The sequence below is a fragment of the Oncorhynchus nerka genome, linkage group LG22, assembly GCF_034236695.1.
Source record: "Oncorhynchus nerka isolate Pitt River linkage group LG22, Oner_Uvic_2.0, whole genome shotgun sequence".
Lineage (NCBI taxonomy): Eukaryota > Metazoa > Chordata > Actinopteri > Salmoniformes > Salmonidae > Oncorhynchus > Oncorhynchus nerka.
In genome coordinates, this window is record NC_088417.1 from 58,494,006 (window position 1) to 58,516,868 (window position 22,863).

Sequence of the window (22,863 nt, forward strand, 5' to 3'; positions counted from 1 at the left end):
TCCGGGGTCGATCCCGGGTTGTGTCGAAGCCGGCCGCGACTGGGAGACCCATGAGGCGACGCACAATTGGCCCCAGCGTCGTCCGGGTTAGGGAAGGGTTTGGCCGGACGGGATGTCCTTGTCCCATCGCGCTCTAATGACTTCTGTGGCGGGCCGGCCGCCTGCATGCTGACACGGTTGCCAGTTATACAGTGTTTCCTCCGACACATTGGTGCGGCTGGCTTCAGGGATAAGCGAGCAGTGTGTCAAGAAGCAGTGTGGCTTGGAATGGTCGTGTTTCTGAGAAGGCATGACTCTCGACCTTCACCTCTCCCGAGTCCGTACAGGAGTTTCAGCGATGGGACAAGACTGTAACTACCAATTGGGGAGATGGGGTAAGAATATAAATGCACTGCTATTAGAGGATTGACACAAATGTAATAGCCAGGGGTGTGAAAATACATGTTATGAGTCATGGGCAGTATATTTAGTCTGCATGACTTCATCCACACCACCGAAACAGTTGAGTCATACCCAGCAATTTCACTTCAATTTCCCCGATTCAAGGTTTGAACAATATAGTCTATCTGTAGGTCTAGTCTATAGCATCTGCATCAAAACACACACAGTTGATCCATGTTTACAATTGCATCCTTGATTAACAGTAATGTCCACACACCTGTACAGAGCTATTCACCAAGGTCCCTGCTATCATGACAACCCCCCCCTTGCCAGAGTTCTTACTGTGAGGGGGTTTAGCAACAAACTCAAATTGGTGGTGCATACTTGTAAAGATTGGGGAAAATAATCGATTCAATGAACCTGATACTCGTTTTTGGTTTTGAGTGAAAATAGAAAATGATATTAGTGCTGCTATCCCTGCCTATTTGAAATGTGCAACAAACCCCAAGTGCTGAAGGGGTGGTGGAGATCACTAAAACTATATTGTATAGAGTTAATCACAAGAGATAATCAATCATGTGTGTTGTTGTTTGTGCTCTCTTCTTCGGATTTGGCACCAGTGGTTTGTTTAAGTTTTATCACGTCATCTCAACCGAAATACCTGTTTTAGGTTTGCTCTGCGTGCTGTCCACGACCGCAACCGTTAATGTTCCATGAACGTGAAATTGCGCAATGTCATCATCAAATACAAGCATTTGGACCATTCGGAAAGGAAAAGTAAACATTTCCATGCGAGCTGCGGAACAGAATGTAACAGGCTGACAATATATTTTGGAGTGCGCAGTAAGGATAGCTACCCTCTTGCATAGACTATGCTGTACCTGGAAAACATATTTGGATTAACAGATGAACAGTAGGCTATTAACTAACCCGCGCTCATTCCACAGGACCGCTATACGCATTTGCCTTTTAAAACAACGGAAGCATTGTCTCGACAAGCAGTGGGATTTATAAACCGAAGATGGGTATTTGTGGATACTTTACCGTGTCTTGGAAGTGCCTGGTGGTTCTGTCTTTCAGACTGCTGTTTCTTGTCCCCGCAGGTTTGCCTGTCCACAGTCAAGGGGAATCCCAAACCGATAGTAAAGTGATGGACAATATTACCGTCAGGCAAGGCGAAAACGTCTTTCTCAGGTAAATCACTTTCTCATTATTCTTACACTCACTATAAAAAGTTGTATTAACTATGAGTCCAACGTTGCTTTGCCAATTTAAAGTAAAATAAGAGTGGTTTATGTCTGGTTAAATGATACGATTCTAAATGTTGGCTGTGCTTATGATGGAACTAAGGTGCTTATGATGGAAGAAGCCCATATACAGGCATGTGCACAGATAGGACTTTACCTTTGCACATGCTCATGCTCCTTTGCACTTCCAGTCTCTAAAGTGCTGTTTTGGCTGGTGGTATAATTTCCCCCAAAATATTATTTTTTATATTTATTTTGTCATTGTTTTTTTTGTTTTTTTTTGACACGGTCAAATTCGCCCCCCACCCAGTCCATTTGTTACACCTGTTGATTACGCAGGGCCAACTCTAGCCTTTTGGGGGCCCTAAGTGGGATTTGGTTGGGGGTGCCACCGACTTTTGAACATTTTCCAGTACCTTGAGAATTTTCCAGTATGTATACTGTTTTCTTAGAAGTAGTAAGCATAATCAATATAGGGTTAACCATTAGACATATGTAAACAGAATCCATGTGATTGTGCAAAGCTGGATCAACACAGGCCTGGTCATTCAGGGTCTTGTGAAGGCCTTTGGATCGTCTACCTCACAGCAAATCATTTTAGTGGCCCCCCTCTTGACGGCGGAGATATTTTTTTTAGTTTTGAAGTTAATTTCCTGCAATTTTACACAGAGGTGGCTCCACAGGTTCAAAAGATGTGTGGCAAAATGCCTATGTGTCTTTTCTGGGGCTTGGAGTTTTTCCTGATCTCATGACCTGGTCAGGTATTATTATTATTATTATTATTAGTATAGATAGCTTCCCTTTTCATCTGTGCTATGACTATAGTTCTGGGGGTTTTCTTGTCGGGTCATGTGAATTCTAAACTCTCCTGACCTGAGGCTGAAAAACACTTTCAAACTACCACAAACCTTGTTGTGATTCATTATGAATCTGATATCAAAAGAGCCAGAGAACAACTTCAATGGACAACATACTCTGTGGTTTAGTGAACTCCTAAGGCAGGGGTGAGCGTTATGCAAAGAATGGTTACAGTGTATTTTTAAATAGTAATTTCAGTCTTTACACACACACACACACACACACACACTGTTAAGCAGTTGACTTTGAAAAATAAAAAAGAGACAGGTTTCAGTGTAGAAAAGTATTTACATTTTATGTCATGAAAACTATTAGTTCATCTCATTACAGTGCTCTTCTGCAATTATTCATTCTGGAAGCTTTATGTAAGGCAGGGTTACATTTAACACGATACACAGTAGACTTGGTAGCAAAGTATTTTTTTATGTGTAAGTAATAATACCACTAACCTTGTTGTCCTGATTGGTTCCCTGGCGCTCACTGTAGGAACTGATTGCCTGTTAAATCTATATATTCAATCATTAAATCGAAAACAATATCCCCGTTTTAATGAGGTAGATTTTATTGAATGTCACTCATTCCATTGCACTCTATTCTAACCTAACCTGCTAGTCGAAAAAGACTGACACCATGGCTGCCTATTGTATTTGTGAAAGTTATGGTGGTGCCAGAATCTACCAATTCTCTCTTTCTGCATTAGCCATCCATTTTGTTATGGTTGGACAAATGTTTTCAATAGATCTGTGCCGACTGCTCTGTGGCGAATTAATTTTTTAATTTTTTATTTATGACAGTGTAATTTGTGCCACAAATATTTGTGAATAATCACCAGCAGTGGAAATATAATAATATGCCAACAAACATTAATGGACTAACAAACTGGCTGACTAACCTTTTCAGGCACTTCAGTATCCATTGGCCTTGGATAGCAGCAGCAGATCATTTCATCTTCTTTATCCTGTGCCAAATACATTTATTCAGTGAGTCTAAATTATTAATATTAGCTGCTGGCTGCATGATTGCATCAACCTAGCTAGCTGAAGTTAGCTAGCTATCTAGCTAGGCTACTCTAAATATAACATTAGTAGTTTTGTGACCTAGCTATAGATTGGATAATTCTAGATAGTTTTGGAGGATGACTAAACTGCTTTTATTAAAACATATAGTACCTTGTTTGCCATGAACATTTGTGTTCACTCTTTCATGAGGCAGGCGGGAGAGAAGGGTTTCCACTATATAACACAGGCACAAAGTCAGATTCCGGCAGGATTCCACTTGGTTTCCACTAGCTTCTTTATGTATAGCCACAAAGTCAGATTCCACAGCCACAAAAATGTTTTTTGGGGTATTAGTATAAGGTTAGGGTTAGGCATAAGGTTAGCAGTGTGGTTAATGTTAGGGTTAAGGCTAGGTTTAAAATCAGATTTTAAGAATACAAATTGTAGGAATGGGTGTGGTTTATGAGTTTGTGGCTATAGAAGCTAGTGTTAACCTTTGTGACGACTATTCCACAGACTGAAGAGGAGCGTGAGCCAAGAATAAAACAAGTGCAGAGTCAAGCAACGAGGTGCTGGTGCAACCAAACATGGTTGTTGAGAGGTGTGGTTTATAGGCCCTGTAAGCTGTAGCTAGAAGACTACTGTGAAACCACCTGTTGCAGCGAGCGTGGGGGTTACTGCTTAAAATCCTAGGGACAGGGTTTTCCTAGACTAGACAAAAGAGAGGCAAAGGAAATTGGGTGAGGTGCTATGTCCGTTGCAAAAGTTTTTCTATGACGTGAACTAATGAATAATGGTGCTTTCAAGACAACTTGGAACTCTGGAATAAAAAGGTCACATCATGATGTCAGTGATCTTCAGGTCGGAAAGTCTGAGCGCTAGAAAGATGTCAGAGTTTCCGACATGGAATTCAGAGTTGGTTAACTGCTCAAAAAGATTTCCCAGTTGTTTTGAACGTGGCATATGTCTGATAAACACGTTCAGTGGTGCAGCTTTGAGTGGTGTGGCGGCGCCTACCAGATTGAAAAGTACTGGGGCAAATGCTGTCTCGCCACATGTTTTCCGGCAGCACTTATTCTACAGATTATTCCATGGGACAAATAATATTTTTTTTGCAGTTTTATAGCTAATTTCCTGCAATTCTACCCATTTAGCCATGGAATGGAGATCATTTTTTGCAGTTTTAAAGCAATTTTTTAAAGCTACAACTGCCGCTTTTATTTTAGGTCAGAAAATAAATACAAGTTACGGTCTCACTCCTATTTACTTTTAACAGTTCCTAAAATCAGAACGATCATGGGAAAAAAGTGTTTTAGTTACTCAGCTCCGTGGTCTTGGAATTCTCTCCAGCTGATCTTGAAACTCCAAGATCTTATTTCCTTGGGGGAGTTTAAAGGTTTGGTTGAGTCACATGTTACTGAGGAATTTGATTGTCATTAGGACTTCATGCGGTGGTACATATGATAGATTTGTATCTATGATGCTTGTATGTTTCTGTTATTGTAACATACTGTATGTGTGTATGTCACATTTGGTTTATGGTCTATGTCAGTAAGTTGTTATGTCAACATTTTTCTGAAACATTATTATTCTCTCCTCCTGCTGTCATGGTTGGACCAGGTGTCTCTTGACAAATAGTTTGTATCTCAATGAGACTAAGCTGTCTAAATAAAGCTTTAAAAAATCCCAAAAATTATACATATTTTGCCATGGCTTATGCCATGTTAATATGATATCTGAGTGAGAATGACAAAAAAAAGTTGTCTAGACTAACTACCAATAAAAAAAAACTATGCACATTATTCTTTTAAAAATTCTTCAAGCTCTGTCAAGTTGGTTGTTGATCCTGGCTAGACATCCATTTTCAAGTGCTGCTAAAGATTTTCAAGCAGATTTAGCTGGGCCACTGACAAACATGCAATGTCGTCTTGGTAAGCAATAGTGTATGTTTAGGTTATTGTCCTGCTGAAAGGTGAATTTTTCTCCCAGTGTCTGTTGGAAAGCAGACTAAACCAGTTTTTCTAGGAATTTGCCCTTAACTCTATTACGTTTATTTTATCTTAAAAAACTGCTGATGCCTTGCCGATGACAAGCATACCCATAACACAGTAGAGGCTATTGACTTGAAATATTGAGAAGGATGGGAGACCACCGGTATAGGCGCAGACCGCACAGAGATGACAAAGCATGTTTCAAAAATCACCAAAGACTAATTATTTTAACCTAAAGCATTTAATAAAGACATTTATTGTATAATATTATAGGGAATGGGAATGAGAGGGCTACTTACAGTGTTGGGAAGGGATCACAGCAGTGATTGAATGAGGGTATGAGGCATGAATTGAGGTGTCCAGAGGCTTGACTTCAGTGCAGGACAGGGGTTGAGGTGTTCATAGGCTTCAGTGCAGGACAGGCTCATCATGGATGGATGGTGTTGTTGGAGAGTTAATCCAAGTAAGGACTAAGAATAATTTAGTTCAAGCAAGGGCTAAAATCATTGATGCATGTTCATCCCATACAGCATGTCAGATCTCTAATGTTTAGGTATAGCCTGGGCTGCTGCAACATTTATGTAATGAGTTTTTACTTGTGTCTGTCCGGAGTGATTTTTAAAATTGTATTTATATACCTGCTGGAGCACGTGCTTCGAGTGGGTGCTGCTATGGTGACCGGTGAGCTGAGATCAGGCGGGGCTTTACCTAGCAGAGACTTGAAGATAACCTGTAGCCAGTGGGTTTGGCGACGAGTATGAAGCGAGGGCCAACCAACGAGAGCGTACAGGTCGCAATGGTGGGTAGTGCATGGGGCTTTGGTGACAAAACGGATGGCACTGTGATAGATTGCATCCAGTTTGTTGAGTAGAGTGTTGGAGGCTATTTTCTAGATGACATCACCGAAGTCGAGGATCGGTAGGATGGTCAGTTATACGAGGGTATGTTTGGCAGCATGAGGTGAAGGATGCTTTGTTGCGATATAGGAATTCTAGATTTAATTTTGCATTGGAGATGCTTAATGTGAGTCTGGAAGGAGAGTTTACAGTCTAACCAGACACCCAGGTATTTGTAGTTGTCCATGTATTCTAAGTCAGAGCCGTCTAGAGTAGTGATGCTGGATTACTTCAAATAAATATTTTTCTCTGAATAGTTATATTAGTATAAAATAATATTTGTACATTTTTTGGAGCGTTACTTCAGGATTGGAATATTTATTTTATACAGGATTGGAATATTTATTTTATATTATTGCTCATATTTTTCAAGGGTGTTAATTTCAGACCCCACTGTAAGTATTTAGTCAGCCACCAATTGTGCATGTTCTCCCACTTAAAAAGATGAGAGAGGCCTGTAATTTTCAGCATAGGTACACTTCAACTATGACAGACAAAATGAGAAAAAAAAATCCAGAAAATCACATTGTAGGATTTTTAATGAATTTATTTGCAAATTATCGTGGAAAATAAGTATTTGATCAATAACAAAAGTTTGTCTCAATACTTTGTACTTTTACTTTTTTGCCCCATTGTATATATACAGTGGGGAGAACAAGTATTTGATACACTGCCGGTTTGGCAGGTTTTCCTACTTAGAAAGCATGTAGAGGTCTGTAATTTTTATCATAGGTACACTTCAACTGTGAGAGACGGAATCTAAAACAAAAATCTATAAAATCACATTGTATGATTTTTAAGTAATTAATTTACATTTTATTGCATGACATATGTATTTTATCACCTGCCAACCAGTAAGAATTCCAGCTCTCACAAACCTGTTAGTTTTTCTTTAAGAAGCCCTCCTGTTCTCCACTCATTACCTGTATTAACTGCACCTGTTTGAACTCGTTACCTGTATAAAAGACTCCTGTCCACACACTCAATCAAACAGACTCCAACCTCTCCACAATGGCCAAGACCAGAGAGCTGTGTAAGGACATCAGGGATAAAATTGTAGACCTGCACAAGGCTGGGATGGACTACAGGACAATAGGCAAGCAGCTTGGTGAGAAGGCAACAACTATTTGCGCAATTATTAGAAAATGGAATAAGTTCAAGATGACGGTCAATCACCCTCGGTCTGGGGATCCATGCAAGATCTCACCTCGTGGGGCATCAATGATCATGAGGAAGGTGAGGGTTCAGCCCAAAACTACACAGCAGGACCTGGTCAATGACCCGAAGAGAGCTGGGACCACAGTCTCAAAGAAAATCATTAGTAACACACTTCGCCGTCATGGATTAAAATCCTGTAGCGCACGCAAGGTCCCCCTGCTCAAGCCAGCGCATGTCCAGGCCAGTCTGAAGTTTGCCAGTAACCATCTGGATGATCCAGAGGAGGAGACAAAAATAGAGCTTTTTTGTCTAAACTCCACTCGCCGTGTTTGGAGGAAGAAGAAGGATGAGTACAACCCCAAGAACACCATCCCAACCGTGAAGCATTGAGGTGGAAACATCATTCTTTGGGGATGCTTTTCTGAAAAAGGGAGAGGACGACTGCACCGTATTGAGGGGAGGATGGATGGGGCCATGTATCGCGAGATCTTGGCCAACAACTTCCTTCCCTCAGTAAGAGTATTGAAGATGGGTCGTGGCTGGGTCTTCCAGCAACGACCCGGAACACACAGCCAGGGCAACTAAGGAGTGCTCTGTAAGAAGCATCTCCATGTCCTGGAGTGGCCTAGCCAGTCTCCAGACCTGAACCCAATAGAAAATCTTTGGAAGGTGCTGAAAGTCCGTATTGCCCAGCTACAGCCCCGTGGATCGTAGAGCTGGCACAACCCGTCCTGGCTGGATGCTCATTTTCGCATGGCATGTGCGGGGAGATGGCACCGAGCATACCGGGCTGTGAATGGGCACTGGAGACACAGTGCGTATCACCGCATAACATGGTGCCTGAACGGTCACATGCTCCTTTAAGCTAGTGCGGGGAGTTGGCTCTAGTCTGAAACCTGGCTCTGCCAACCACCCCGTGTGCCCCCAAATTTTGGGGGGCTGCCTCTCATGCTTGCGTCGTGGTTGCGATCCCCGGAGTCGTCGTGGGATCCTCCTTCCCTGCCTCTGCCTGCTTCCATGGCAGGGTCTTGTCCCCTGCCATAACCTCCTCCCATGTCCATGATGTCCTCCACCACCTTTTCTCCCGGGCCCAGGATCCCTGCTCCTCCTGGCCACGCTGCTCGGTAATTTGGTGGTAGGATCTTCTGTTACTCTCATTGTTTGAAGGATTGGACCAAGGTGCAGCGTGGTAGGCGAGCGAACATCTTACTTTTATTAAAACGAACACTGAAAAAGATAATAATACAAAACGAACGTAAAGTTCTGCAGACCACACAGCAACTATACAAAATCAAGATCCCACAAACTAAGGTGGGAAAAAGGCTGCCAAAGTATGATCCCCAATCAGAGACAACGATAGACAGCTGCCTCTGATTGGGAACTATACCAGGCCAAACAAAGAAATAGGAAAACTAGATTGCCCACCCTAGTCACACCCCGACCTAACCAGAATAGAGAATTAAAAGGATCTCTAAGGTCAATGCGTGACAGCCAGAGACATGACCCAGACATTCATTCTAAATGTTCCATTGCTATACTGGCTGGCAACATTCTTATCCCTTGCTTGTTAGCTGGCTGACTTACAGTCACTTGTCAGGACACTGTTGTTCAGAGGAGCTAGCCAACAACACAATCACTTCAAACTGAAGCTTTTTTCAATTTACATTTCTTTGTATATAGCCATAAAAATTATGCCAGCTGATTCATGATTTCAACTGGCTGAGAAACACTGCCTGTCTGTATGTCTCTTCCCAACTTGTTCATTACTATGGAACAGCTGGAGATCAAATTTGAATATTGAAACAATGTTGCAAATGTAGGAGGGACAGACAGTAAGGTTTAGACAAATCTCTGCTGTTGAAAACTAAATGTTAGTCTAAAAGAAATGTGAGATAATGTCTAGATGATTTTTATAGTGGAGATCAAGTAAAAAAATTGCTTGGCTGGGCTGATGAGACAGTGGATTCCACGGTCAGATTGAACAGAGTAAATAGGCATTTTAACATCATAGATTTAGCTGGTTGTAACTTGTGGAATAGACACCAGCTGAAATGTGGTTTTAACCAATGACCCTTTGTATAAATCAGCAAGAGTGTAAATGATCACATACTTATTGCAGAAAACCTTTCTCTGTCACGTCCTGACCATAGAAAGCCTTTATTTTCTATGGTAGAGTAGGTCAGGGCGTGACTAGGGGGGTTAGTCTAGTTTATCTTTTCTATGTGGGGTTCTAGGTTGTTTTTTCTATGTTGGGGTTTAGGTATGATTCCCAATTAGAGTCAGCTGGCTATTGTAGTCTCTAATTGGGGATCACACTTAGGTAGCATTTCTTCCACCTGTCGGTTATGGGATATTGTTTATGTTTAGTTGCTTGTTAGCACTGCATTGTCGTCATGGTTCGTTTATTCTTAGTTTTTTTCATTTTTTTCTTCTAAGTTTTACCTTCTTTAATAAATAATGTGGAACTCTACGTACGCTGCGCCTCGGTCCGACCATTATTACGAACATCGTGACTTTCTCTCATTTGGTGGAGGTGAACTCTACCCAGTACTTTGCCTCAAACGCTCTGATACAATCTTTCTCAGCCATGGTGCTTGTCGCTTCCATGTTGTCAGCTAGTGTAGCTGCTCTCCTTATCGCTGTATATAACTTCGTTATTGTGTTACTTTTTATATATTTTTTTACTTTAGTTTATTTGGTCAATCTTTTCTTAACTCTTCTTGAACTGCACTGTTGGTTAAGGGCTTGTAAGTAAGCATTTCATGGTAAGGTCTACACTTGTTGTATTCGGTGCATGTGACAAATAAAGTTTGATTTAATTTGAAATCCGAAGTTACAGGACTGTATCAAATCCACACAAATTTCCAGAGCAGAGGTGCACTGCTCACTTAACTTAAAACACCTGCTGCAGCATGCCAATCAAGCTGTGGGTTTTCTCCCTCGTCCTCATTTCAAATATAGCACTAAATACATTTTTGAATGACTCTTGGGAGATGTGGATGTACAAAAATTACCAGTATGGCTGCCTGATGTTTGCACATTTGCAAAACTAAATGAATGACGCAACATTTTGTGTTCCATCCCCACCTAACTGTAATCTGAAAATACGGAGGTTAGCGATCAGCACCCAGCGGTGAATGTCACTATGGCGACCGTGTATTGAGGGTCTTCTGAGCTGCTTATCTTCCTGGAGAGATGAGTATAGTCCCACAGCCATGTGACCTCTCTGTGGTGGTATAATCATCCTCAACTTGCTGAACAGCAATCATTAGCCACATTTTCTAAGTTGGGTTAAGCACATACGTAAGCCTTCATTTGCTAACTAGCCAATATATTTGTGTCTACTACATAATATAGTGCAGTTTCTGCATTGTGCTATGTCTTAAAATTGACATTTTCAGCTTTATTGGCTTGATTGATATTCAATTTAAGGCTGTGCATACAATCATTTTGGTAATATTTTTCTTGTACAACAGCCTCTGTCAACCAGTGACGTCATTATTGCAATGTAATCCTTAAAATTGTGGTAGCTTAGCAAGGACTCTGGCAAAACCCCACATTAAAAGTCGAGAATGATTGTTGGCAACAAGAAATCTCACAGAAATCTTAGTTTATCTTTCTCCTGATTATTGTGTTATTGATTTTCATTCATGTCCATTTCCAATTAAAATACTAGATGTAACAACCGTTTTCTTTACAGACTAGCCATCAAATCTGTTAGTGCAAAATAATTAGTTGGTGCATATAACTCCTTGCTGTTCAACAATTTCAAAATGGAGATGTATTTTGCCAGTCCATGTTTCTGTCAGAGTTGTTCGAGCCCTCTTCAAAGAAATATTAAATTGCTCCCCAAAGTTACCCCTAGACCAAGGTGATCATTTGAGGGATGTTGGGGATTCTCTTTGTAAGCCCATTTCCCCCAAACCCACACCTCATCTAGTCTTGCGTTGATCATCTCCACGATTTCATGCATTGTCCTCAATTTGCAATTAACCTGATACTGTCATCTGGAGACCAAGACAGGTTTGGAGATGTTTTCAGAGAACACTCAGGGGAGACATGGAATATAGTAGCAGAGTGGATGTGGAAGGAAATGGATACTTAAGACAAACTATAACAAGGTTTTGAGAAGCCATTATGCAAATTAATGGTGCAGTTACGCTGTACATGCACGTCCCTCACGTCTCTTGTCTGGCTTACCGTTGATAAGGTACTGTAAACCTGTTATTTTTTACTTTGGCCTTATCAAAGACGAAGCGAGGAGAGGGAGTGCTGTCAGGCTGCCATGGGGCATGTCTTTGAGACAGCTGTTCGTCAGCTATTTCTATCCACAATGTCAGGGGGCTAATGGCATTGTGCTGCCATTCGCCTGGTCTGGCTTGGAACCAAAAGGCTCAATATCAAACCCAGGGCTGTGAATTCGCCACAGCTCCTTAGCTAAGGGGCCCTGGCATGCAGTAAGCTCTGGCATTAACCCACTGCAGCCAACAAACACTGGCAGCTTCTCGTTATCCCCGCAGTGATAGCAATAATCACAAAAAAACGCAATCATAGACTTCCACAAAGGCTCCCCCCAGGGAATGGAATTTGCAGTCAAACATGATTTTGTTTGTGTCATTTCTACATCTGTGGACAGAATATGATCACTTTCAGAATTGACTATCTACCTCAGTACACCTTTCCACAAGACTTAGGCCTATTCCATTCTGACAGCTACAGGACCCATTTGGCCCTGGCCCTAATGACACAAGACAGTTTTGCTGACTGCAGTTTTGTCGGTCGTAATAAATTGCATGTTTTTTCCTGACTTGTGTCTTTCCTTCCCTTTAAAAGCTCGGGGGAGGCTGACTTGTATTATCAAAACAAATGGGTGAACTTGCCAAATCATATAAACCCGCAAAATTGCCAATCTTCAACAGAGAAAGAGGAAGACACAGTTCGCTGGCATTGGATTTGATTGTATTGTCTCCGGCATATGCAGTGGAACCAGCTTGGCCTACATTCACCAGCTATTTTTTTTAAATGGAAATAATCTTGTATTTCCTGTGGATTACAGGAGTGGGGATTCACTAAAATGAGGAACAGGGGCAGTTCACAGTATGATTTCTTGATGATTTTTGATTTTTCTGTTTCTTTCTCACTCCCCCGCTTTAAAGACATTTTAACGCCTCTGGTAAACTATTCAATAAATTACCAAGACACTAATGTGGTGTGGGAAATTGAAATTGACAGATTCATGTTTAGCTACCCAGGAAATGTTATAGGATTATTTAGGTTGATACTGTGAGAACAGAACTACTAAGAAAATCCTGAAGCACCTGATGACAGACTATTCTACTGTAATTTGTTAGCCATTTGTTACCAGTTCCACATAGTTGATAACCCCAGATAAATCTGTCATAAGAATGGCCAAGCTTGCTCTTATTTGTTGGGTGTTATGGGCAAAAAGGAATGTCATGATAAATTGACCCATTTTGCTCGATAACAATAATACAATTAAATAAAATATAGTTATTTTTCATTAGCGGCAGAGCTGATTCAAGAAATACATTAGCTATTTCATCTAACATTTTCAGGGAATGCATAATTGAAATTGATGTGCTACCTGTCAAAATAGGATCAAGAATGATTAGATGTATCTTTGTCTCTTTAGAAATGAATTTGTCTTAATCTTTTTTTGTGCATATTGGCCTAGGCCTCAGCTATATAATTCACAACCTGAGATACAGTGGTGTAAAGTACTTAAGTTAATATCTTTAAAGTACTACCTAAGTATTTTTTGGGGGTAGCTGTAGTTTACTTTATTATTTATATTTTTGCTTACTTTACCTTTGACTTCACTACATTCCTAAAGAAAATAATGTACTTTTTACTCCATACATTTTCCCTGACACCCAAAAGAACTCGTTACATTTTGAATGCTTAGCAGGACAGGAAAATGTTCCATTCACACACATCAAGAGAACATCCCTGGTCACCCCTACTGCCTCTGATCTGGCAGACTCACTAAACACACATGCTTCATTTGTAAATTATGTCTGAATGTTGGAGTGTGCCCCTGTCTATCCGTAAAAAATAAAAAAAAAATAGTGCCGTCTGGTTGCCTAATATAAGGAATTTGAAATGATTTATACTTTTACTTTTGATACTTAAGTATATATAAAACCAAATACTTTTGAAATTTTACTTGAGTAATATTTTACTATGACTTTTTCCATCACTGCTGAGATAGTGAGAACTCAACACACTAGATTGCTAACCCCAAATATTAGTGCTGAGCGATTATTGCTTTTTGAGGTTAATTTGGTTTAGGTTCGTCCTTTGAAAAATAATCACGGGTTTTCAATTTCCGTTTAGGTTATTTATTTATTTTATAAATGCATTGTGGGATGAATGCTGTAACAACACAGAATAAAACACATTATGGTAGTGACTGCCCATTATGTTTACTTAGTAAAACCTCTTAAAGATCCTCCCCTTTTTTTCAATTTTCGCCTAAAATATGTAGCATATTCTTGGTAATATTTGAATGGAACCACTTTGAAGTTTGTGGAAATGTGAGAGAAAAAACACAATAGATCTGGTAAAAGACTATTTTTATTTTATCTTTATTTAACTAGGCAAGTCAGTTAAGACGGCCTAGGAACAGTGGGTTAACTGCCTGTTCAGGGGCAGAACGACAGATTTGTACCATGTCAGCTCGGGGATTTTAACTTGCAACCTTCTGGTTACTAGTCCAACGGTCTAACCACTAGGCTACCCTGCCGCCCGATAATACAAAGTATTTTAGATTTTGTCCACTAGACGGCAGCAGTGTATGTGCAAAGTTTTATACTGATCCAATGAACCATTGTATTTCTGTAATTTTTTTAAATCAAGACTGCCCAAATGTGCCTAATTTGTTTATTAATAGCTTTTTATATTCAAAATTGTGCACTCTCCTCAAACAATAGCATGGTATTCTTTCACTGTAATAGCTACTGTAAATTGGACAGTGCAGTTAGAGTAACAAGAATTTAATCTTTCTGCCAATATCAGATATGTCCTTGGAAATTTTCTTGTTACTTACAACTTCATGCTAATCGCATGAGCCTACATTAGCTCTCCGATCATGAAGAAGTTTGCTAACCATAATTTATTAACATGACTTTACTTAATAGGGCTAGGCATCCCGTCGGCAGGACACCTGTCGACAACATCCGGTGAATGGACGTCAACATATTTTTCAACCAGCACAAACATAATAAAATCACAAATAACGATTAAATAACCTTACTTTTTGAAAATATTCCTCTGTTTGCAATCCCGAGGGCGCCAGATACAACATGCATGGTCGTTTTGTTAGATGGTCGTTTTGTTAGATGTTGGCACCATCGATTTCAGTAATCCACTCGTTCAACATGCAAACAATGGAATCCAAAAAGCTACTGCTAAACTTTGTTAAAACAAGTCAAACTACATTGCTATTTAATTTTCAGGTACCTTAAAATGTAAATAAACTATAATATTTCATACGGAAAGAAGTATGTTCAATAGATAAGTAAAATTTAAACGTGTGCGTCCTCCTCGTTGCGCGCCCATAGACTGATTTCCAACTGTTGACTCTTTGTACCAAAACTCAAATGTCTTCCTAGTTTTGGAAGAAACAAGCCTGAAACCTTGAACAAAGACTGTTGACATCTAGTTGAAGCCATAGGAATTGCAATCTGGGAGCTGGAATTACATGTGATCTCCCCCAAAAATAATTCTGTTTGGTTTTTCTTTTGATTTTCGGCTACCGTATCAGTTGTGTTATTGTCTCATACATTATGTTAACATTTCTACAAACTTCTACGTGTTTTCTATTCAATGATATCAATTATATGCATATCCTGGCTTCTGGGCCTGAGTAACAGGCAGTTTACTTTGGGCACATCAGTCAGGAGGAAATTCTGAAAAAAGGACCCTAGCCCTAAGAGGTTTTAAATAAAATATTATGTTTGTGTACATTACATACACTGCTAAAAAAAAATAAAGGGAACACTTAAACAACACAATGTAACTCCAAGTCAATCACACTTCTGTGAAATCAAACTGTCCACTTAGGAAGCAACACTGACTGACAATAAATGTCACATGCTGTTGTGCAAATGGATTAGACAACAGGTGGAAATTATAGGCAATTAGCAAGACACCCCCAATAAAGGAGTGGTTCTGCATGTGATAACCACAGACCACTTCTCAGTTCCTATGCTTCCTGGCGGATATTTTGGTCACTTTTGAATGCTGGCGGTGCTTTCACTCTAGTGGTAGCATGAGACGGAGTCTACAACCCACACAAGTGGCTCAGGTAGTGGAGCTCATCCAGGATGGAACATCAATGCGAGCTCTGGCAAGAAGGTTTGCTGTGTCTGTCAGCGTAGTGTCCAGAGCATGGAGGCGCTACCAGGAGACAGGCCAGTACATCAGGAGACGTGGAGGAGGCCGTAGGAGGGCAACCCAGCAGGACTGCTACCTCCGCCTTTGTGCAAGGAGCAGGAGGAGCACTGCCAGAGCCCTGCTAAATGACCTCCAACAGGCCACAAATGTACATGTGTCTGCTCAAACGGTCAGAAACAGACTCCATGAGGGTGGTATGAGGGCCCGACGTCCACAGGTGGGGGTTGTGCTTACAGCCCAACACCGTGCAAGACATTTGGCATTTGCCAGAGAACACCAAGATTGGCGAATTCGCCACTGGCGCCCTGTGCTCTTCACAGATGAAAGCAGGTTCACACTGAGCACATGTGACAGACGTGACAGTCTGGAGACGCCGTGGAGAACGTTCTGCTGCCTGCAACATCCTCCAGCATGACTGGTTTGGCGGTGGGTCAGTCATGGTGTGGGGTGGCATTTCTTTGGGGGGCCGCACAGCCCTCCATGTGCTCGCCAGAGGTAGCCTGACTGCCATTAGGTACCGAGATGAGATCCTCAGACCCCTTGTGAGACCATATGCTGGTGCGGTTGGCCCTGGGTTCCTCCTAATGCAAGACAATGCAAGACCTCATGTGGCTGGAGTGTGTCAGCAGTTCCTGCAAGAGGAAGGCATTGATGCTATGGACTGACCTGCCCGTTCCCCAGACCTGAATCCAATTGAGTACATCTGGGACATCATGTCTCGCTCCATCCACCAACGCCATGTTGCACCACAGACTGTCCAGGACTTGGCGGATGCTTTAGTCCAGGTCTGGGAGGAGATCCCTCAGGAGACCATCCGCCACCTCATCAGGAGCATGCCCAGGTGTTGTAGGGAGGTCATACAGGCACGTGGAGGCCACACACACTACTGAGCCTCATTTTGACTTGTTTTAAGGACATTACATCAAAGTTGGATCAGCCTGTAGTGTGGTTCTCCACTTTAATTTTGAGTGTGACTCCAAATCCAGACCTCCATGGGTTGGTAATGTGTGATTTTGTTGTCAGCACATTCAACTATGTAAAGAAAAAAGTATTTAATAAGAATATTTCATTCATTCAGATCTAGGATGTGTTATTTAGTGTTCCCTTTATTTTTTGAGCAGTGTATTTGTTCTTAGCATGATGAATTTATGCAATTAATAAAACTCCAATGATGGTAGTGACTGCACATTACTGCTTATCACTTATTTATAAACCAACTTTGATAAAATATTCCAACTTATATTTAACTATTCCCAAAATATTCCAACTTATATTTAACTATTCCCAAAATATTCCAACTTTGATAAAATATAACTTTTTTTATTAGATTAGTTTTTATTTAATTCCAAGTCATTATCTCATCTAGGCTCAGGCAGTATCAGCCAGCCATCCATCTCTGTGCTCCGCAAAGAGTCATCCTATTTAGCTTAGCAGCCTAACGGTGACTTACCCCGATCCGTACACATTTTCGCCACTGCAGCATTCAAACGAGGCTGCAATGAAAACTAATGGGACTGTAGTGACTGTCTCAAAAACCATGACAGCCGCAGTTTAATTGTGAAGATACATTCAGCGTTGCCTTAAAAACCCTATTCAAATTTGACACAAACTTTCAAATAGGTATAAGGGCACAATGTGAGACCCAGATGCAGACACGTGAGGCAGATGGTTTGAGTCTTGATATTTATTAAACAATCCAAAAGGGGTAGGTACGATAATGGTCGTGGACAGGCAAAAGGTCAAAACCAGTTCATAATCCAGGAGGTACAAAGAGGCAGGCAGGCTCGAGGTCAGGGGAGGCAGAATGGTCAGGCAGGCGGGTACGGAGTCCAGAAAACAGGCAAGGGTCAAAAACCGGGAGGACTAGCAAAAGAGAATAGAAGCAGGAGTACTAGAAAACCACTGGTTGACTTGAAAAACACACAAGACGAACTGAGACAGGAAACACAGGGATATATGCACCAGGGATAATAAGCAACACCTGGAGGGGGTGGAGACATCACAAGACAGGTGAAACAGATCAAGGTGTGACAAATAGGTATGTAATGAGACATTATATATACTCTTTATAGTGTTTCAATGACATTTTAGAGGTGATAAGTTGGACAAATCGGGGGAAAACAGTTGTTTCCCCACCTCCCTTTCCCTATCACGCAGTAGCTTTCGCTTCCCCACCTGCCATTTTTAAAAAGACCTGGTGGAGCTCCATTGCCTTCTTGGTTAGAACATTGGCCGCAGGTAGCCTAGTGGTTAGAGTGTTGGGCCAGTTAACCAAAAGGTTGCTGGATCAAATCCCTGAGCTGACATGGTCCAAATCTGTCATTCTGTCCCTGAGTGAGGCAGTTAACCCACTGTTTCACCATGCACTGAAGATGTGGATATTGATTATGGCAGCCCCCCACATCTCTCTGATTCAGAGGGGTTGGGTTAAATGCAGAAGACGGATTCAGTTGTACAACTTCAATCATGAAGAGCTGGGCAGCATGAAGGCCTTGTCATTGATTTTGCTGGAAAGGGGAGACATTGTGCTTTACAATGATATTCATATTACAGTTGACCTGGAAGTATTATGTTTTTAGGGCGCTAAAATAAGGTCAAATGTACAGAACAGCGCAATGTACAAAAGTGTGTTAGCTATCGTTAGTTGCCTGCTGTCTGACAAAATCACAATTTCAGTAGTTTTTCAAAGTAAATAAGGTATACATTTAAGACTGATGAATAACAACTACCAATCAATTAGATGTATTGTCAGGTAGAGATACCTAAGTAACTGTTCTATATCCCTCTGCTTTGCAATACATTCTGGGTATGTTCCTCCCTCTCCATGTCTGTCTGCCGGCCCCACAGGCTTTCCCGACCAATAACTAATTAGAACAGGCAGCTGTAGGTGCAATGGATTCTAGTTATAGTAGTTCATTACCACATTTTCTGCACTTAACTATGATGCATATTGTAGCCTGTTGAAAAAATCATCTTCGTACAACATCCCACATTTCATGCTTGATTAGATTTCTGTTTAGAGAAAGGGCGTGTTGAGCTCAAACACACCAAAAAATATTATTTAAAAACTGTAAATAAACTGACATTTCTAATTGCTCAGAACTACTATGATTGTGTTGCTAGATAGCCATGTAATTGATTAATTTAACAGTAAATGTAATGTCCTACAAAAACTTTACATTGGTAGTAGGGATATAACGATTCACCAATATGTATCAGTCTCTGATTCAAATGTTTAAGACATGAGTCCATTGGTCCACAGGAACTGAAGCCGATCCAAATGTAGCATGTACTGTAATCTGAAAATCGATTCAAACTTTACATCTCACCGGTTCATTAACTTTCAAATTACATTTTATACCTTCCGAAAAAATAACTAATCTTTTGTGACAAATGACACGTCCTCTTCTTCAATATAGAACCGAGCATCAAGCATGTAAGTGCTTTATAGTAATTTTATATGTCGAACTACCCCAGGCAATAACAATAGCCTAGTCGAGCTGCGCACTGTGTGTAGCATCACGCGCTGACTAACGAGAGGTTGGCATATTCCTGATCTTGCACATCTGTGTGGCACCTTCCGCATTTAAATGCTTGTAAAATGGTTTGTGCAATATTAGGCTTTATTAGTTGAGTGACAACCAATGTAATTTGCTAGGTTATTGTTATCAAATGCAATGCATCAAAATTATTTGACCGAAATAAAAGTAAGCGCCCGGAGGCACAACTCTCATCTGGCTATACCTGCTGGTCTCAGCTTACATTCAATTTGACCTTCACCAATAGTTTGGTAGCTTTGCTTTAAACAATCAATGTATATGGTAATTTCTTAGATATAGTGGTTCCTGTGATCATTTAATAAAGAGGACAGCAATAACTTTTGCGAGCCCCACAACATGGTCGAATAAGGAGAAGAGAAGCTCACTCCCTAAAAACTTCCAAACGGTCTAAACCATTCGAATGGGCGGTAGATGCCCATTCTACCTTATATGGCTCAGCTCAGGTGCCTACATACACCATAGACATATTTACACACACACACACACACACACACACACACACACACACACACACACCAAATCACATTGATTTAAGGAGCATTGTAAAGCCTAATCACTGAAAATTACCCCTGAAGCAAAATTTCTTCAGTAAGAGGAAGGCAATGATGGTGACGGTAATTTTCGGTTTATCGTCCCAACTCTACTGTTTCAAGTAGCATTAGCTCTTTGGGCTAATGGCTACATCTCCTTTTTATATGGTCTTCTGTCATTTGCTCTCTGCCAGTCATGTCTTTCAAGCTAAGTCAGTGGAGAACTAACCATGAACCTGCTACAGTACAATACAGTCAGCATTTTCTCAAGCAGGGCTTCAGCTATGCTGCATTATTGTGGTAAACTGCATTAGACTTGTCTGGCCCAGATGCAGAGTTCAGAGAGCATTTGCAGTGCTGTAATGTTAGCGTAGCCTACTTATCGAAGACTGAAACCTTGCCCAGGTATTACCTAGCAAGCGTGGAGAGGGAAAGGGAGAGGGTGCCCTGGATAATGTGCTTATGGGACATGCGGTTCCACCTGCCTTTCAGCCCGAATATATTCAGTATCAATACTGAAAGAAATACAGAGCATGCTGCATACCCACACACACACTCACTGTAAACTACTGGTATTCAGAATGACAGACTGAGACTAACAGATGGATGCATTCTGACTAACACATACACAGTCAAGACACGCACACGCACACACACACACACAATCAACTGCAAACTAACATACCCAAAGTGCACTGCAGTTTGTAGCCGTGGTTGGAAGTTGTTTCTTCATACATAATTAAGTGGCTTTATGGATTGAAGTTCTCACACTTCATTCATACTGATGTTCACATTTATAGTACACGCCAGTCACCACACACACTCACGTCCATAACTTCAGCTAAATGGCTATCGGATGTCGTGGCAAAGATGTAGCTCATTACAATTTGTCTTCCCTGACATTCACTTGAGTTCGAAGACTCAAGGGTTTGTTTTATATTTAGTGCAGAGGTCCGCATCATAATAGTTTCCTAATGCGAGGCAATTTGAGAAAGAAATACCAGTGCCTCCCTACTTATTGCTCTGGGCAGGCTCCCCTACCATTAACAGAACAGAAGAGGGATGTTAGAGATCCATCTCTGGGATAAGAGAGAATCAGATGGTATTTAAGACATTATAAACTGGGTGGTTTGTGCCCTGAATGCTGATTGGCTGACAACCGTAGTATATCAGACCGTATACCATGGGTTTGACAAAACATGTATTTTTACTGCTCTAATTATGTTGGTAACCAGTTTATAATAGCAATAAGGCACCTCAGGGGTTTATGGTATATCCAGGCACTCTGGATGCCCTCAGGGCTGTATCCAGGCACTCTGCGATGCATCGTGCATAAGAACGAACAGCCCTTAGCCGTGGTATATTAGCCATATACCTCTGCCGCTCGTGCATTATTGCTTAATTGTATCTTCCCAAATGGCAGTCAGCTTGCTATGCCAACACAACCAAAGTGATCCCCCCCATAGTGGGAACAGAGGGACGAGACTATTGTAAAGCACTGCTGGGTTTAAGGCATCTGGTAAGACTGGAATTTCTTATAGTTCGAAATTACCTAATGTTCAAAGGCCAGTCGGTCAGTACCAAGCGGTTCAATAGAAACTCATTTATGATTCTGTTTCTTCCCTATACCATGAATATCAGAAATAATAAACAGTACATCATATCATAAATACTGATTTTCTACTGATTTTAGGATTGAAAATACAATATTTGCAACATACAGTTTAATCATATAGCAGAAAACCCATCACAAACATTTTGAAAAAAGTACTGCAACATAGGATGCATAACAGCATACTGTACATCTAAAATAGTATTCTAGTGCTTCAGTGTCGGTCTATTCCACAGAGGATGTCAGCAGTGTTTTCCACTAGCGGTTAAACAGCCAATTAAACAGTCTAATTTTCACACAACTACCTTTTCCACTTAAATTAACTAGGCTATTTTTGGAAATCAAAAGGAGGTGGTCTACGGAGATAGGTGGGATGGGCTGAGAGTAGCAGAGGGCTGGGTTTAAAAAGCTCATCATCGGTAATGGTTATTACCGAAAACTCTATATTGATCTCCGAGTACTAACTATCCCAAATGTTATGTGTATATCAAAAAATATAAATAAATATCTTTGTTATGTAACAATGTAAAAAAGGTACCATGTTGGTAAAATGTATATGTTACATATACTGTATGTAACGAGTGGCGCAGCGGTCTAAGGCACTGCATCTCCGTCACTACAGACCCTGGTTCGATTCCAAGCTGTATCACAACCAGCTGTGATTGGGAGCCCCTAGGGGGATGCACAATTGTCCCAGCGTCGTCCGGATTAGGGTTTCGCCGAGGTAGGCCGTCATTGTAAATAAGAATTTGTCCTTAACTGACTTGCCTAGTTAAATTAAATAAACTTAAAGCTGCAAAAACAACATTTTTAAAACAATGTTACTTTTGCCCTCCAAAGAGGGGTGGTGGTGGATGAGCTAATATTTTATTTATTTATTCGCTAATCAGAAAAAAAGTCAGCCAAGCCCTCTCCCGCTAGAATGAACGATCTATTGATAGGACAAGCGCCTCTCCGTCACAAAGCGAGTGATGACCTGGAAACACTGCTCCTTCATTGTCCATGTGAATGAATTTGCTCTTCCCATACATTGTGGTTACAATGAGTCGAATTGCCTATTGTTTTCTGGCACATTCATTTATTTTATATCATGTGTTTCATCTGCATCCACGGAGTGGTGGTGCACAGGCTATTTACTGTGCTTTGATTGATGAACAGCAAGCTTGACTAGCTTATAAAATGGGTCGAATTTACTGAATAAAGTCGATCTCATA

General features: G+C 40.9%; 1 protein-coding gene across 8 annotated transcripts in view; it reads left to right on the forward strand.

Moving 5' to 3' along the window:
- LOC115105411 (opioid-binding protein/cell adhesion molecule-like) overlaps window positions 1-22,863 on the forward strand; it is a 549,548-nt gene that overhangs the window by 340,803 nt on the left and 185,882 nt on the right. For 3 of the 8 annotated variants that reach the window (XM_065007280.1, XM_065007281.1, XM_065007282.1), the window contains exon 1: window positions 1,148-1,575. In XM_065007280.1, the coding sequence (XP_064863352.1) occupies window positions 1,403-1,575 (173 nt within the window). In that variant the 5' untranslated portion in view covers window positions 1,148-1,402. Of the gene's footprint in view, window positions 1-1,144; window positions 1,576-22,863 lie in introns of those variants that run through there. The other 5 variants (XM_029627435.2, XM_029627430.2, XM_029627431.2 and 2 more) reach the window with 5 other exon arrangements.